Source organism: Planococcus citri, chromosome 1 (genome assembly GCF_950023065.1).
Source record: "Planococcus citri chromosome 1, ihPlaCitr1.1, whole genome shotgun sequence".
NCBI lineage: Eukaryota > Metazoa > Arthropoda > Insecta > Hemiptera > Pseudococcidae > Planococcus > Planococcus citri.
In genome coordinates this window covers 68698871-68715696 of record NC_088677.1, presented here as the reverse complement: position 1 = coordinate 68715696, position 16826 = coordinate 68698871, and the positions used below count along the sequence as shown (strand labels likewise).

Sequence of the window (16826 nt, the reverse complement as noted above, 5' to 3'; positions counted from 1 at the left end):
AACATGACGTTTTTTTTTGGCATCAAATTTACGAAAAAGCGAGCCACAGATCAGAAAATTATCCGATCCGGTGATATTTTTGGTTTTCCTACCTTGGCTTTAACAGTACAATCACCTAAAAATCGTCGCACGGCGCCATCTACCCGTTTACTATGAGAACTGAGGTAGTGGCGTAATTGCCAACGTGGCGTAATTAGCTGCACTTACCTTATTTTAACCTAATGAATGGAATGCAATTTTGAGTGAGCAAAAAAACACTGGTAAGTATAAATACTATTTCTATGAAGTCCAATATTTAATATTTCAGTGAGCTCTGTAGCCGAAGAAGAGGAATTCTTCAGAGTAAGAATAATTTTTTAGCCATCTAATAAATATGGAAGGGTTGCACTTGATTGAATCACTCATTTCTATAATTATCTAATAGTTATGGAGCATCATAACTCAGTCATTCATAAAACACGTCTTCTTTATTAAATTACCAACAATCTGATTTTGAAAAAAAAAATCATCAAACGTTCAAGAACGATTCGTTCGAACTGACTTGTATCGTAGAAAACTGCCATCAACAAACCAACTTTTTCAAACATTGGCGCCCAACATGGGTCTTATTTCATTATATTATTTGCCTTTGTCGTTTTGTTACACTTCTTCCCGTCCAAAGGAGAAAGAGAAGTAAATTGATTCGTCTCCAGTTGAGAATTACTTCGTTTCATACTCGAACGTAATCTTATCATGATAAGATGACATTCCAGTATGAAACGAAGCAAGTAGTACTTTCTTTCTACACATGTCAGTCTACATATAATAATATTTTTCTTCTAAATTAAAACAGGGCACCTAGCCTGCAGTTCATTACGGCGAAAGCAATAATTTCAACGGGGTACTATTGGTGGCGGTCTATTTTCCATCTAACTCCACCCAAAATTATGGAATATCTGATGGACGTTGATGTGTTTGTTAGAAAACAATTAAGGTAAATATCAGTGAAGTAATGATAAATTTTATTGTACATAATTTAAACTGAAGTGTTCCGTTTTCACTTTCAGTGGTACAGCTACAGTACATGTCCACTATCACGTAGTACCGCTGTTCGAAAATCCATTCTCATTGAAACATATAGCTGCCCTACAAACACACCGTCATCAGAGCTGAGACCAAATTTACTGACGAAATATTAGGACAAGTATCTGATTTCAATTTGGACCAAATTGGCGCATATGACGGGTGGAATTCCCCGAATTACAATTATTCGTTTTCGTACGCACGCAACGACAATGATGATTCAATCTTCATCTTTAACGGCATAAATAACCGAATAATGAATGGTTTTCAGAACGCGTAAGTTTTTTTGTTTTTAATGTAATGTTTTCATCAATCAATTTTAAAATTATGTTCCTTTCTTTTACAGGAATGATTCCAATGGCGAAAATGACGATTCTGACGACGAGAATGACGATTTCGACGACGAGAATGATAACGCCGATGAAAACGACGATAATGCGGACGAAATCTACGATGACGTCGATGCAGACTATGAATTTTAAAATTTTTTTTCAAGTTTTTTTTATTAGTTTTTAGTACATACATATAACGTTTTTTATATTTCAAAAAAATATCGTTATTGTTTTTTATAGGTACCTTCGTAATTGTTATCTATCATGTTTGTTTTATAAATTATCTTTTTTTTTTTTGTTTGGTAGATATCTAAGTTATAACGTTCATATTTTTAAAAAATCAAAGTCTTTTTTGTTTTTTAGTCTCCTATTAAGTTATAACATTTTATAGTTTTTTTTTAAAAAAACGTTCCTATTTTTAAGAAAATCAAATTCTTTTTCATTTTTTTAGTCGCGTATTAAATCATAACGTTTCATATTTTTAAGAAAAATTGTTTACCAACTTATTTTTAAATTAAATTTCAAGAATTTTTTGCGTGGTATTTTTTTTTAAATTTCTAGGAACAAGCGGGACACTTTGGGTCGGCTCCGGAAAGTCTAGGGGCCCCAAAGTGCCCCGCTTACTACCCTTCTATGACCTATCCTCTCAGACAATTACTCCTGAAAAATTAGAGGTTCTATTGGAGTTTTCATTGCAAATCAGCTATTATTAAATTGAAAAATGAAATGGCGATTGAACATGTGCTCATCTGCTCATGCCCTACAACCCAGACCTACCTATCACATTGGCATGAGATGCCAGTCCATTCGGCATTGGTGGTGTTTCATCACATGTTGTAAATGGAGAAGATCGACCAATAGCCTTCATATCACATTCGCTAACACAAGCTGAGTCACAGTACAGTCAGCAAGATCGCGAAGTGTTGGCCATAATATTCTCTGTAGGCAAATTCCATTCTTATTTGTATGGTTGCAAATTCAAACTAATAACAGATAACCGCCTGCTTCTGTGAATTTTTCACCAGTCTGATGTGCCAAAAATGATAGCTGGTCATTTATTATGTTACACTGTGTTTCTCCGAGGTTTAGAATACATACATACACTATCAAACACAGAAGTGCCGAGAACCATTAAAACGTTGACTATTCATCTCCAGCACCAATTCCAGAAAAATTCAACACTGCTGACATTTCTGCAATTCTCAGTACTGAAAACGACTATTGAACTTGACACAGTCAATCAAATTTCTTCAGTCTGTTACTCATCAAACTTTATCACAGGAAATGGCAGCGGATGCTGAGTTAAAACCCTTTCTAGAGCAACTTAAACAAGGTTCAAATGACATGCTTTATTCTTAGAGGCGAGCGTGTTAATATTCCAGTTGCCTCACATTCAAATATTCTCAAAGAGTTACATTCCACTCACATAGGTATTGTGAGATGAAAATGAAATGCCTTGCACATTGCTATTGTTATTGGCCAAAAATTGACTCTGATATCGAAAACATGGTTTGAAGTTGCTCATATTGTGCCCCGAATCAGAAAAATCCTCCCAAAATTCAAAATCATGTCCTGGTAATAACTTTGACCATGTACACAGGGACTATGCACTATGCAGGCCCATTTCAAGGCAATTACATATTTATTCTTGTAGATGCGAATTCCAAATGGCCAGAAATTCGATCAACTCGCTCAGATCCTACTTCAAAAATTACCATGGATTTTCTAAACAACATATTTTCTAGCCATGGTTTCCTAGTCAATCTTGTTTCAGATAATGCCGCCATTTTCAAGAGCAAAGAATTTGAACAATTTTGTTTGAATTCTGGAATTACTCAAAAATTTATCGCCCCAAGGCACCCTTCCACAAATGGACAGGTAGGAAGATTTGTTCACACTATTTGACATGCTCTTAAAAATTGTCTCAATCAAAAATTCAACTTCTCCTATTCCGAGGTTAATACAGCATATTTTGTTTTGATATAGGGCTACACCCCTTCAAAATGGTAAATCACCAGCAGAGGCATACTTAAATCAACCCTTAGTACAAATTCAACTTGATGCCCTGCGTCCCTCTGCTCAATCCAAACCTCAAACTACACCACCAGTGAAGCAATTTTTCATGTGGGGGAGACAGTTCTCATATGTATGAATGAAAAGTGGCAATCCGGAAAACTCACTTCTCCCCTAGGAGCACTGCACTATAATGTTGTTACAGATGAAGGATTCCAAATGAAAAAACATGTGGATCAATTATTACAATCAAAAGTACCATCTCAGCGCCACATAAGTTTTCAAAAGATCCAGACCAGGCTCTAGATCAACCTCAAAGGTCAACTCGGACCAGACAATCCCCAAATAGATTTTCCTAACAAGTGGGGGAGAATAATATATCTGTAAAATGAATCATCGACTCGACAGCCTCGGACTGAACGTATAGTTTCTTATTCACTCGAGATATACCTACATAATAACCACAAATCTCTCTAGACAAATGCTCAAGTTCACTAAATTTCCAACATCGTAATCAAATTTCACACCCCTACGATTTTCCCCACATGCAAATATACGACCACCACCGATAAAGATACGCATAACATACAAAAAAATTTTCAAACACTTACCCAAAAATATTCAGGCTTAAATCCGGGAACTTTCCGATGCGATGCCCCCACATTCGTTAAATACTGGAAGAATGAATCTAAATCGTCGAGTTGCTTGATACCTTCGTCTAAGGTGTTCATAACTTTGGTAGCATGTTCGGCCAACTCCATACTATTGGCTTGAGCTTCTTTAGTCTTCAGTTCTTTAAATTTGCTAAATAATTCTAACAAATCTTTGTGTTCTTCGAATAATCTGCAAAAAGAAAAATACCAGAAACACGTCGAATCAATTCTCATTTCATCAAAGGAAACATTCGAGCACTCGAAAAACATGAAATTTTACAACGAAAGCAAACAAGTGCATCCGAATCTTATAGGTACCCAGTAATTTTCCATCTTCTTTATATTCAACGCATTTATACCCTTCATTTTATAAACGCAGCATACCAAATTATTCATTTTACCGGGAAGTTGCAGCAGGCAGGGGGTAAAGTAAAAAAAAGCTCATCTCGAGGCGCGCGCACCTGCCCCACAGTACCATACCCTGTTCCAAATACGCGAAAACAAATTGCCAACACACGGTCACAGGTACCCTCTTTGAATATAGGTGAAGGTTTTCCCTACTCTTATCGTTGCTCTGCTTTTTAATTTCATCTCTCTCGACGAATCATTTCCTCTTGTTGCCGGCACAGCAGTTCATGTTCTAGGTACTCGTAAAAGTCGTATTCATCTTCCGGATAATTTTTTCCCATTTTCATCCCTCTCTCTCTATCTTTGTCTGTATAAGTAATCATTTTTAGATAAGGGATGGAGGAAGGCAGGGAGGCAGACAGAGGGAAACGGATGCGACTCTCGAGTTGAGCTACCTACGTATTATAGAAATAATAATTGGTCTTTTTGTTTTTCTCATTTAACAAAATACGAAATGGGAAATTGAAATGTAAAAAAATGGCTGTACTTTGATTGCTGATTTCAACTCTTTTATTTCGTCCAATTGAAAAAATAGAACAATGAAATCGATATTCAATTTTTCATCAATTTTTAATGTATTGCAATTACACTGAGAGTCAAAAAAAAGGTACCTATATCTAAATCAAAATGCAGGACTTCAAAAAGTGTCAAAATTGATGTAGGTCTCGAACAGAGGTTTTCAGACACCCCCCCTCCAAAAAAAAATATCACCAATATTTGAAAGTAATTCCTTAAATTTCGATCCTCCCACTCTTCGAAAAAAATTTCAAAATTTTCATTCTAAACAATCGATTTAGATATAAACGAGGATGCCCTTTTTTTCCAATTTTGTAACATATCAAGTTTAAAAAAAATAAAAATAAAACCCTGGTCGACTTCGCAAAACCTGGAAATAAATACTTCATCGTTTCTCGCAGCAACAACGAGCATAATATAGCCTCGAATAATTGATCGAAGCAGGGGCGAGAAAGAGGCGAATTAATTTACGTAACGATTAATTCGGTGTTTGGGTTAGCGCGTTTCGGAAAGTGGTTGCGAAATTGTATGGTTTTCGGTGGGAAATGAGAATTGCTATGCTGCGAAAATGGCAATGGCACTGGGTACTCGTGTGGTGATGGAGGGGAGCACAAGGGAACGGTGAGAAACAGTCACGAACTCATTTCGTAAAAGACGGTTAATAAGCGGAATGAAAACTGAGATAGTGCGATTTAATTAAAACCGAAATGTCGTGCTCGAGAACTACAGAATGGCGAATTTTCTTTTTAATTGATTTGATTGAAACGAGCGAATAAATAAAAAGGTGAACTCGGATGAAGATTGCGCGATAGGTGAGGAAATGAATGAGGTGATCGTTGAGAATTTTTTAATTTTTTTTTGAAACAGCAAATGCTGCAGGTATGTGGCATATTTCTTATGTGGGTGTCTTTTCGCCTTCTAGGTGAATCTAGAAAGTCTGCGGACTGACCCAGAGGTAAAAAAAATGCAAAAAATGGATATATAGTTATATACTATAGGTAAAATAATTTTTTCGACACTACAGATGAGTCGAGTAGAGCTTGGAGGTTAAAACAAAACACGAGCCTTTTTCTAAAGAAAAATATAATCAGCTGGTAGGTCCAATTACCTACCGATAGAAAATTATGATGAAATTTAATAGAAATAACTTCAATTTAAATTCCAGAAATGATTGATGGAATTCGGGAGCGCATGAGAACATTCACACGATCATGAAGGATATAATTTCACCAGCATTTCAGAAATATTTCTCCAGCAATAAAAATACGTATGCTCTTCAAAACTGGCAAAAACTAATTTCGGAAAATCTGAGTTGCGTGTATATACGTTCTAAATTCAATTGAAACGTTTTTTGCTGCACTTTTTGAAAATTCAGATTTCCAAAATACGACTGGAGGCTCCAGAATGGCTTGAAAACAGCAAGCTTATGACTGCTCGCGTGCACAATATCAAGATAATTTACGTTTCGCAAAAACTGTCGATGAATGGCACAAAGACATGAATAAAAATTTAAATAATCAGTACAAAATTTGTATGGATAATAGTACAGAAAATGTACAAATGAGAAACGAAATGGGTATGATGGATAATGAGATAAAAAATCTAAGAGAATGTTGTAATAATAATTACGAAGAACTTGGGTATAAATTTTATTTTCAATTTTTATCATTTCGATCATTTGATTAAATTTTGTGGAAATTTCAACATTCAAAAAACACCTGGAGACTCCAGTGCAGCTCAATTTATAATAAGTATGCAAATAACAATAAATAAAAATTTTAGACGTACTTAAACCTAATTAAACATTTTATGCACTGCCTAATGAAAAAATAATATTGTTTTCACTAAGGTGGTCCTTAAGTACGAGTATAGACAAAAAAAAAATCGCGATTTCATCCGCTCTTAGCCCTCAAAGTGGTGACCTTTGGTGAGAAAATAATTCCCTATTTTTTATTTTTTAAAAATTCGGATTGCGATGTCTCTCAATTTTCAAAAATTTGAAATACAAAGTGAAAGTTTCAAAATTCAAAAATTTCAAATTTTAACACTTTTAAAAAGTCCCTTTTGAGTAAAATGAACTCTCATCAGGATATTAACCCCGTCCCTAGAAAACCAAGTCGGTGCCCTAGAATAGCTGAAATTCGTATATTTTACATTAAATCTCACCTATTTCAAGGGGTCAGCTTGGTTTCAATGGAGAGAGCTAAAATCGTCATGAGATTTTATTTTCACTCAAAACCGACTTTTTTTTTAGAGATATCAGAACTTGAAATTTTAAAATTTTACAGTAAATTTGTATTTGATAAATTTTTTAAAAATTGAGGGGCCCACCGCAGCCAGAGTTTTTCGAAAATGGAAAAAATAAAAAATAGGGAATTATTTTCTCACCCGAGGTCACCACTTTAGAGGGTGGGAGCGGAAAAAATCCCAACTTCAAAAATAAGGACCACCCTAATGCTGGATTACACATACGTTTCCAAAATTGGTTAATTCCCAATTCAAAACCGTACATTTCTCCAGCGATTTTATAATCTGAAAATTTGAAAAATAAACTCTCCTGAACCGGCAGAAATTATATTTGGAAAATTGGAGACAAATTAGTCAAGTAGGACACCTGAAGGTTTTGCCTTCAAATACCTACGTCCTCAAAATGCACAGGTGGTAAAAAGTACCAGTGATTGGGCTAATTCATGAGCAAAATAGACGATCTGTTACAGACTTCTTTAGTTTTTGGAGAGGTAATTGGATTGTTTTTGGTTTTTCTTTTTCTTAAAATTTTTAGTTTCAGTTTTATAGTTTTTTTTTTTACTTACCTACCTATTTATTTTTTTCATTTTCTTCTATTACTTCACTTTGGTTTAAGGAAGGTATCTTACTGAGTTGGAAAAAAATCTTCGTTTTGATATTTTTTTTTTTGCTTTTCGCTTGAAACGGGTTTGATAGACTGACAAAATATGTAATGAAAATTGAATCTTTTTTTAGTCTACCGATTGCCACATTGAGAGATATGCAGTTAGAACGAACTTATATCAATAATCCAAAAATTCAGAGATTTAGCACAAACTCATCGAAAAGCTGCTGGATGGATAACGACACTCATGTGTATTTACCAATCGCACGTGGTTAAGACCTTTAATGGATATTCAAAAGAAATCAGTATGCTTACAAATGCATGACATACTCAAAGAAATAAAGAAACATAAAGTCACGATAAAAAAGGTCATAACTGACAATGGGGCATTCTTTCAAATTTTTTTATGACTCTTGAATTTTTTAATAATGTTCAACATAATGATAGGTAGGTAGGTAGGTACATCGGAAATTCTTTCATTTCTCAATGCATGGGCAAAAGTACATCAGCTCTTATAGCCATGGATCCTGTGTCTTGTTCAAGATTCATAGATTCAAAATTCAAAGCTACTATGAAGTTGATAACTACTAAAAATGGACCACTAGGCACAGTGACACATTATTTTTGGCGACGTGAGTATCAAAGTCTAGGTACTCAACATTTTCACATGTTGCTATGGCTGAAAGATGCACCAGTATTGGGAGAGTCAACAAATGAGGAGGTTGCTGACTTTATAAATAAATACATTATATTTGCTCATTGCCAAATAAGAAAACAATTCCCGCACTACATGACAGAGTGATGATCTGTTCACGGCAGAAGAAATTTAAAATCCAATAGTAGATCATACAATTTACCACATAACGAGAACGAACAGTGCATTAACGATTATAATTCACCCATTATGGTATTAGCATGACCTGGAAACATGGACTTACAATTTATTGGAGAACTTTCAACTACAATAACCCACTATGTAACCAAATACCAGACAAAACTTGAAAGTAGCTACAATAAAGATATTTTCTCTGACCTGATTTCCAAACACTCAGATCCATATTCAAATAAATCATTAGGTACCAATTTGTGAAACATAGGCTAGCAAGGTTTGAACCACACAGAATGTGGAGCATTTGAAGCGGCTGATACTTGTTGATGTGTACAATGAGCCACTAATAGAATTACTTGAATACTAACATCTATATTTCCTCTGTTTCAGATTACGAACTTGCTATTTCGAACAACAGGCCAACGAACAAGGTACACGCATTGGACGCTACCTATTTATTTCCGATCATATCAGGGTTCCAAGGAAAGGCAGTCTGTCGTCTTCCCTCATGTTATGCCTTCTATACCGCGCCGAAATCTCGAAACAATCACGAGATGAGTGGCAAAGATCCTAACAACCCACACTACACGTCGTACAAATGGCTCAGAGAAATGTACCAAAATCACGCAACGCTGTTTACCAACGAAGAATGTACATGAATTGTTAAAGGATGATCAAGAATACAAAAATCCATGGAAAAATTAGATAACGATTCTACAGACATTTTACTGTGCAAATTTGGTAGATACTCACTATCCCGATCGACCTGAGGTGTTTCGAATACATAGGGTGTTTTGGGAATTGTTTGCCAAAATTGAACTGTAAATAGTACTCGAGGAAACGAACAAAACATGCTATCACAACTGGTTGCTTTTGTTGGGAATTGAAGTTTCACAAAAGTCAAAAATTTACCTATTCTCAAAAATTTGCCAAAAATGAGAAAGTGTTTGAACTCTACATCATCCAAGTGACTTCACTATTTCATAGTATTCGAATGGATGAGCAAAAAAAGTTATTATGACAAATCGCCCATCGTCAAAATTGAAGGGGCAAACAAACATAATTTGAAAAAATTTTGAATCAAGTTTGCCCTCTCAATTTTGAAGATAGGCAATTAGTCATTATAACATTTTTTTGTTCATCCACTCGATTTCTATGGGTTATGGGCATCATTTGAATGATTCAAACACTTCCTTATTTTTGAAGATCTTTTCAAAATTATAAAATTCTACAGTTTTGCGAAGCACGTATAATTCCTTCAATTCAAAAGATAGGTAACCACTAACCAGTCATAATAATGTTTTTTGTTCGTCTCCTCGAATACCTACTCTACTATCAACAGTTGAATTGTAACAGACGATTCCTGGGACACCGACAAATTGTCGCTTATCACGATGCACTAGTATCTCCAGAACTAAGCACCATCTAAAATTAATAAAATCATTTTTTATTTCAACGCTGACGGAAATACTGTCATCGTCAATATAATTCAAATGGGGCTGGTGAGACAACACGTCATGGAGATGCCCAGCCCAACAGACTTCGATGGCCGAAGATGTTTAAAGATGAGTAAGAGTAGAAGGGCAGTGTGGTCAAAAAATATTGGCGTCGTGAGCATCAAAGTCAAGATACCCAACTCTTTCACATGTTGCTATATGAGTGAAAGATGCAACAGTATTGGGAGAATCTACAAACAAGGAGGTTGCTGACTTCATAAATAAATATATCACTTGCTCATTTTGCCAGATAAAAAAACATTTCCCACGCTGCACGCTAGAGTGATGACTGTTGAAATATCAAACACATCGCCACAAATCGTATATTGCACGAAGGCCACTAAAAGTGGAGGAAAATATGTCAGAATGTGTAGATTTTCATTTCCCAGATTCGAGACATAAACATCAAGAATACCATCTTCTGTAGCCAGCAGTCTGTTCATGGCAGAAGAAATTTATTTCAGAGATTTTATGTATGCTTTTTATAACGATTACATACCCTACCATAACTTTTGCAAACAAGTACTACAGCACTTCGTGCATATCAGCAATTGATAACTTCCAAGCAACAACAAGAGATACCCAACATTTTCACATGTTGCTATGGGTGAAAGATGCACCAGTATTGGAAGAGTCGACATCACTTGCTCACTGCCAGATAAAAAAAACATTTCCCACACTACACAATAGAGTGATGAAATATCAAACACATCGCCACAATTCTTATTGTACATTTATGAGGGCGACTAAAAGTGGAGGAAAATATGCCACAGTATGTAGATTTTCATTTCCCAGATTCGTGACATAAACATCAAGAATACCATCTTCTGTAGCCAGCAGTCTGTTCATGGCAGAAGAAATTTAAAATCAAACAGCAGACTGTACTTTTCAGTCAGGTATTATTAATTTGTGATTTTTTAAAAATTATTTATGTATTTCAGGATAACTTTTGTGCATTAATTAACACAAATTTCTTATGGAGTGAGTCATTAATGCGTACTTGGTGGTCAAGAATAAAAAGACGGATCCACTTCCATGATACCCAACAAGGGGAAAAAAAGTGTCCAGCGACGGGTACAATGGACGGTTGACTTGAGATAAGTATCTGATTGAGGGTGTCAACAAATAAGAAATATTCGGCCTCAAACCGGTTTTTCCTGGAAATCATTGGTTTGTTTCAATACAACGATCGTTGGCACTATAAAACGAGTCTTGAGCTCCCCACTCAGATGCTGAGAGCTTGGTAGGGTGACGTTCACAGAAGCAAATTCATGTACTCAAACGATCGAAGTATAGCTTCATTCGGGTATTGATTTGTCTCATTGATAATTTTGCAAAGTGATCTATCTGCGATATTTATTGCGAGTTGATTCGAGCACAAGTATACCTATTATCTGATATTACTTGGTTGAGCCTGGTTGGGTTGTACATTTAATGAGTAAGATTTCAACACGATCGGAGTTTATGTGCCCTATCAACAACGTATTGGAGAAGAAAACGTTTGCTTCAAACTTCTGAAGTAACATTTAATTTTGATCTTGCACCTTCGGAGTAATAAAGTTGCCCCTAAGAATGACCACTGTGACATAATCAATTCCTAAATTTTAGACGTTTTACCTGGAGAAAAGAAAGTCTTCAAAAGTGTTAATCAGATAGTTAAGTACTCAAAATAACGATGAAGTCGTCCAGTTCGTCACTGAATTTTTGGACAGTTTAGAATGCAGTGCTCTGCCACCTCACAAGCTTCGTTTAAAGGAAGGTGCTATTGTAATGTTGTTACGAATTAATGTAAATGTTAAAAAAGGTAACCCAGTGATTCGAGAAATTATAAATTTAGCTACGGTTAATGAATGGCCTTTGCGCCAACTTGACGTATCGACAGATTTCCTAAACGGAGATATTAACCATACTATTATTTTCAAACCGCCGAAAGGTTCACCTGTTGGGAAAGATAAAATTATGGTATTAAAACGATCTTTATATGGGCTCAAAACGTCGCCTAAAAATTGGAACAAAAAATTAAATGAATTACTCGTTTCACTTGTTGGAAATATTATTTCATTTTTTGATGAATTTTTTTTGGATGGAAATCATTTGAAAAAGAAAAACACACTTGGATGTCGCGAGCGATGAGAAAGGCAAAAGAAAAGAAAAAACTAGGTTGAACTGTGTGCTATACATATCGACGAATAATTCGCGTTTATTTCGTAAAATGAATTCTATTCGGGGGCGAAAAAGTTTTTCGCTTTTTTAATGTTCAGCGTTCCCTGCTGTTTGCCTCTTCCATATCCTTGGATGTAGATATAGTACACTATGTTAGAAGGTTTTCTTTTCATCTTGAAAATTAGTATGTGAAAAAATGAACCTCGGTTATTCAACGTTACCTTTTGATATATAGGTTCGCGTTGGCGTAATTTTTCATCTGTCCAGAGTTCGCCCAATACACCCTTCTTTTTCTTGATGCAAATTCTCTAGCACGAAAATGACGCCGGCGTACCTATCTTATCGGTGTGTTTTTTATGTACTATGCATAATACAATGTATGATTTTCAAGATTATAGGTACGTGCTGGGTGAATTTCGATTCGAGTTTGTGAAGGAAATTGTCGTTCGTCGAGATTGAATTTTTTTCTCGGTTTCCTACAGTCGGCGTCGGCGGGCGTATAAACGTACTCGGGATTCTGGACACTGGCTTGAAACCATTCGGATGAATCGGGAAACTACGATTCGGGAAAGGTGGTTGAATTCGGCTCGGTCTCGTACGTTTTCGAAATTCAGGTCCAGTCGCTGGTTTCGAGTCAGTTTTACTCGGCGTTTTCGCTTCGGCTTTCGGGTTGAACGTTTTATTTTCGAACTTTTTCAGCGGCGTTTTACCAGCTTCGGGATTCGGTTTTGAGATGAGGTGAACCGAACGAAATGTGAGTCGTTCAACGGTTAAGTCTGAGTTCAATAAATTCACTCTCGTAAGAGGTGAAAAATTGGATGATTTCTTCAACCGTTTGGACGAATTACTGCTCGATTATAAGATGCAAACTAAGTCTGATATTCCCGAATCCGATGTTTACGACCGAATAGTTGAGGCTACCGAGAATATATACCCGAATGTTAAGACGATTTTGAAAGCCCGAGGTTCCAATCAACCTTCCATACCTGATTTAAAAATTCTGTTGTTGCAGGAAGAGTCGGAGAAGTATCGTAAACCTGAAGAGGCGAATATTGCGTACCACCGGAACCCGAACCCCCGACCACCTCCACCACCGAATGCTGCCTTAGTACCCCGACCGCCGCCGCACAACTGCTACAATTGTAGCAGCCCATACCATTACGTTTGGGAGTGTCCTGACTGGGATAAAGGCCCGAGATGCTTCAAATGTGGAGAATGGGGTCACCGGAGTAAAGAATGTCCGAATGAATACCGGGACTACCGATCAGGTAAACAACACCGAAGTAATCGCAAACCTTTCCGCCCCCGAAATCCGAGTTTCCGTCGGAGAAACAATTACCGCGATCGTCGCCCGAACCAATATTCTAGGAATAATAGAAACTATCATAATGATAGAGGCTATAATTCTAAGAAAAATTGGCAGACGGATAGACGAAAGCCCCCGAAGTCGTTCTGGAAAAAGAAAGGAAAGGGTTTTCAAGGCCAGAAAGATCCGAAGAATAAACCACCCCCGAAGAAAGATCCTAAAACTGTAACCAATAGTAAGAAGTAATATGTATTTTTCCAGAGTTTGAGATGCCCGACACATACGTGTAATGTTTACCATAATATTACCGTGTTAAGCTCCTATGTAGTAAATATACAAAGGGATTTAGCCTGTTTACATTCGCAATTCGCGGTAAAATATTTTGGTTTTGCTAAAAAAATATAAAAAATGAAAATACTTGGAACTAGTGAAAATGTGTGGTGTGGGGACAGAAGTGGTGCTCATCAAGTTGAGTGATGGACTGCTCAGCGAAGTTAGAAAATCAGACATCATTTCAAAAACCAGGATTGAAGAAGAAAACAACACCAACAAAGAAAAACTATATCCTGACCAGAAAGAAAAACTAATTATCTTGACCAGAAAATTGACTCAAAACAACATATTGTAAACATGCATCAACATCCAAAAGTTCAGGTGCTCGAGTAGATTTTCAATTCGAAGCGAATTTTCGAAAATTAATTTCGGCTCAAAACTGAAAAAATCCAATTACCAAATGTACCTAAAAATCTGAAATTTGGTACGTATTTACCCTATTTTAACCCCATCCCCCTCATCATTCCATTGGAAACGGTTTTGAACAGTTTCGAGTAGTATTGGAGCATCCGACCGATTTTTCAAAGTTGAAATTTCCATAAAATATTACTCGTCTCAATGAAATTGGGAAGCTGAAATTCACTTTATACGTTCTTTCGGTATGCTGTGTCGATTACCTGTGGTTTCAAACAGTTTTAGAGCCCCCCCCCCAACCACAAGTTACATTTTGAAACTCTCAGGGTTCCAATTGCCTGTTTTTTCAAACAAGTTGGTTACAGAATATTCGTTCATCAAGTATAGAAGCTCGTTAACGACCTACTAGACCAAATACACACCATTTCTCCAAAATCAGTTCTCGCCAGTTCGGAACTGCAGTGAAAAATTTGAAAAATCCTACGGTTTTGAACAACCAGAACCTGATTTTGGAGAAATGGTGTGTTATCAGCCAAATGGGTCATTAACATGCACTGAATGTATTCTCATACGTGATTTCAGTTCATTCAGACATTTCAAGGCATTTGGTGGGTGTGTGGAGGGGATGGGAGTAAAATTTCCAAAAAAAAAAATTGCTAGAAGCTCCAGGACGGTTTTAAATAACCTTCAAATGACTCAGCATATTGAAATTAGGCTACGAAGTGAATTTCAGTGTTTTTCAACATCATTGTGGAAAATTTTATGAAAATTGCAACTTTCAAAAATCTGCTGGAGGTTCCAGAACTGCTCAGAATTGTTCAAACTCATTTCCAATTGATTCAACGAGTCGAAAATAAGAGTACAGGTAATATTTCAGCGTTTTTGGAGAATTCGTTGAAACTTCGATATTTTGCAATTCTGGCTCTTGAATTTCAACAATTCGGGTTAAAATCGAAAAAAGTTTTTCAGCGCCAGAAATTTTGGCCAGTGATACATTCTCTCTTCTTTGTCAGTAATTTGAGAAAACATAATAATGCAATGACAGTAGTATCTTTGAGCTAAATTAACATCAACTCTTGTTATCATCACTATAGGGATAGAAAGAAGAATTTTTTCAAAAAAAGAAGAAGTTTATTTTCGCGGTGGGTTAACAGGGGTAAAACGCTATATTTTAGTAGCATGTATAATGAAAATGAACATCATCATCTACTCTGTCGCGTTCTCCATCTCCTTCTTATTTTGAGTTTTCCAACATATAGACAAAACGGAGATAAATAGTTAATTACTGGAATGGAGAGTACTTCAAAAAAACCATCATCATCGATTTTGGGTCAACGTATTACAACTACCACAAAATTGGAAGTTTATTACCACCTCGTGGACAAGAATCTACTTAAATCCAAGGATGTTTTTTGACGAAGTGAAGACCTAAACAAATCCTATTACCAATGCCGCAAATGTAACGAAAATTCTGCCAGGAAGGTTGAATACTCACACCGGGCCCTTGAGGGAATTCAAACTGATAGTACTCCGATGGAACCAAATTTGAAAATTGATAGTGTAACACTCGATAAAGCAGATGAGCGTAAGGTTAGAGGTGTTCTGTGTATCATTTCATTGATCGCCCACAGGGTAGTGTTTGACTCTTTTTTCCTTATTTTTTCCCAGAAAATTGGAGCAGGGATTCGATAAAAAGTTGTAGGTGGATCTCAAAAAATGTTGGATCCTTAACTTGAACCATCACTTTTCTGTTGGGGTTTTAAATTTCATAATTTACATACCTAATATAGGTACTAAGTACTTACATAAAAAATCAAAAAAAAGTTTTCTTGATTTTTTCCCTTTGATAATTGATCAAAAATTATACCCATTTAGAAGTATGAAAATTGCTCTTGAATTTTTTTCACCTTTTCAAAGGGTTTTCATGTTGAATAAAATGACCTAAAAAAGTGAAGGGTTTTCAAAAACGGTTTTATCTCTTCCAAGTAATACTAATATCACCAATTGAGCCCAAAAAACTTATCGAAACAACAAACCGTTTTTTTTCAATCAATTTTTTTAGGTGATTTAACAAATCATGCAAAACCCCCAGAAAGACGAAAAAATTCAAAAACGATTTTCATGCCCCCAAGTAGATGTAATATGATAAATTATCACCAACAATTTTTTTTTCAAAAAAACTCTTTCAAATTTTACTCAAATTTTAAAAATTTGAAACCCCAATAGAAGAATGATAGTGAAAGTTGGTGACTCAAAAATTTTCCCGAGTCTTTTCACATTACCCCACAACTTTTTCTCGAATACCCCCCCCCCAGATTTTCTAAAAACAAAAAAATCAAAAGACGTACCTGTGGACAATATTCTAGTACAGTTGTCAATTATTTCTGATAACGGTACAAATTTCGAAATTGTTCAGAAACTAGTTGATCTCAAGGCTGAATTTCGGAATAAATGGTCAAATTCTAGAGTTAACATTTACAACATAAAGTTTCATTACTATTTAATTTTTT

The 16826-nt window shown here is 35.8% G+C and overlaps 1 protein-coding gene across 1 annotated transcript in view; it reads right to left on the bottom strand.

Annotated features, from left to right (window-relative positions):
- LOC135833157 (neuroglobin-like) overlaps positions 1-16826 on the bottom strand; it is a 255048-nt gene that overhangs the window by 90791 nt on the left and 147431 nt on the right. Inside the window, exon 3 of the mRNA XM_065346856.1 lies at positions 4019-4250. Coding sequence (XP_065202928.1) covers positions 4019-4250 — 232 coding nt within the window. The remainder of the gene's footprint in view (positions 1-4018; positions 4251-16826) is intronic.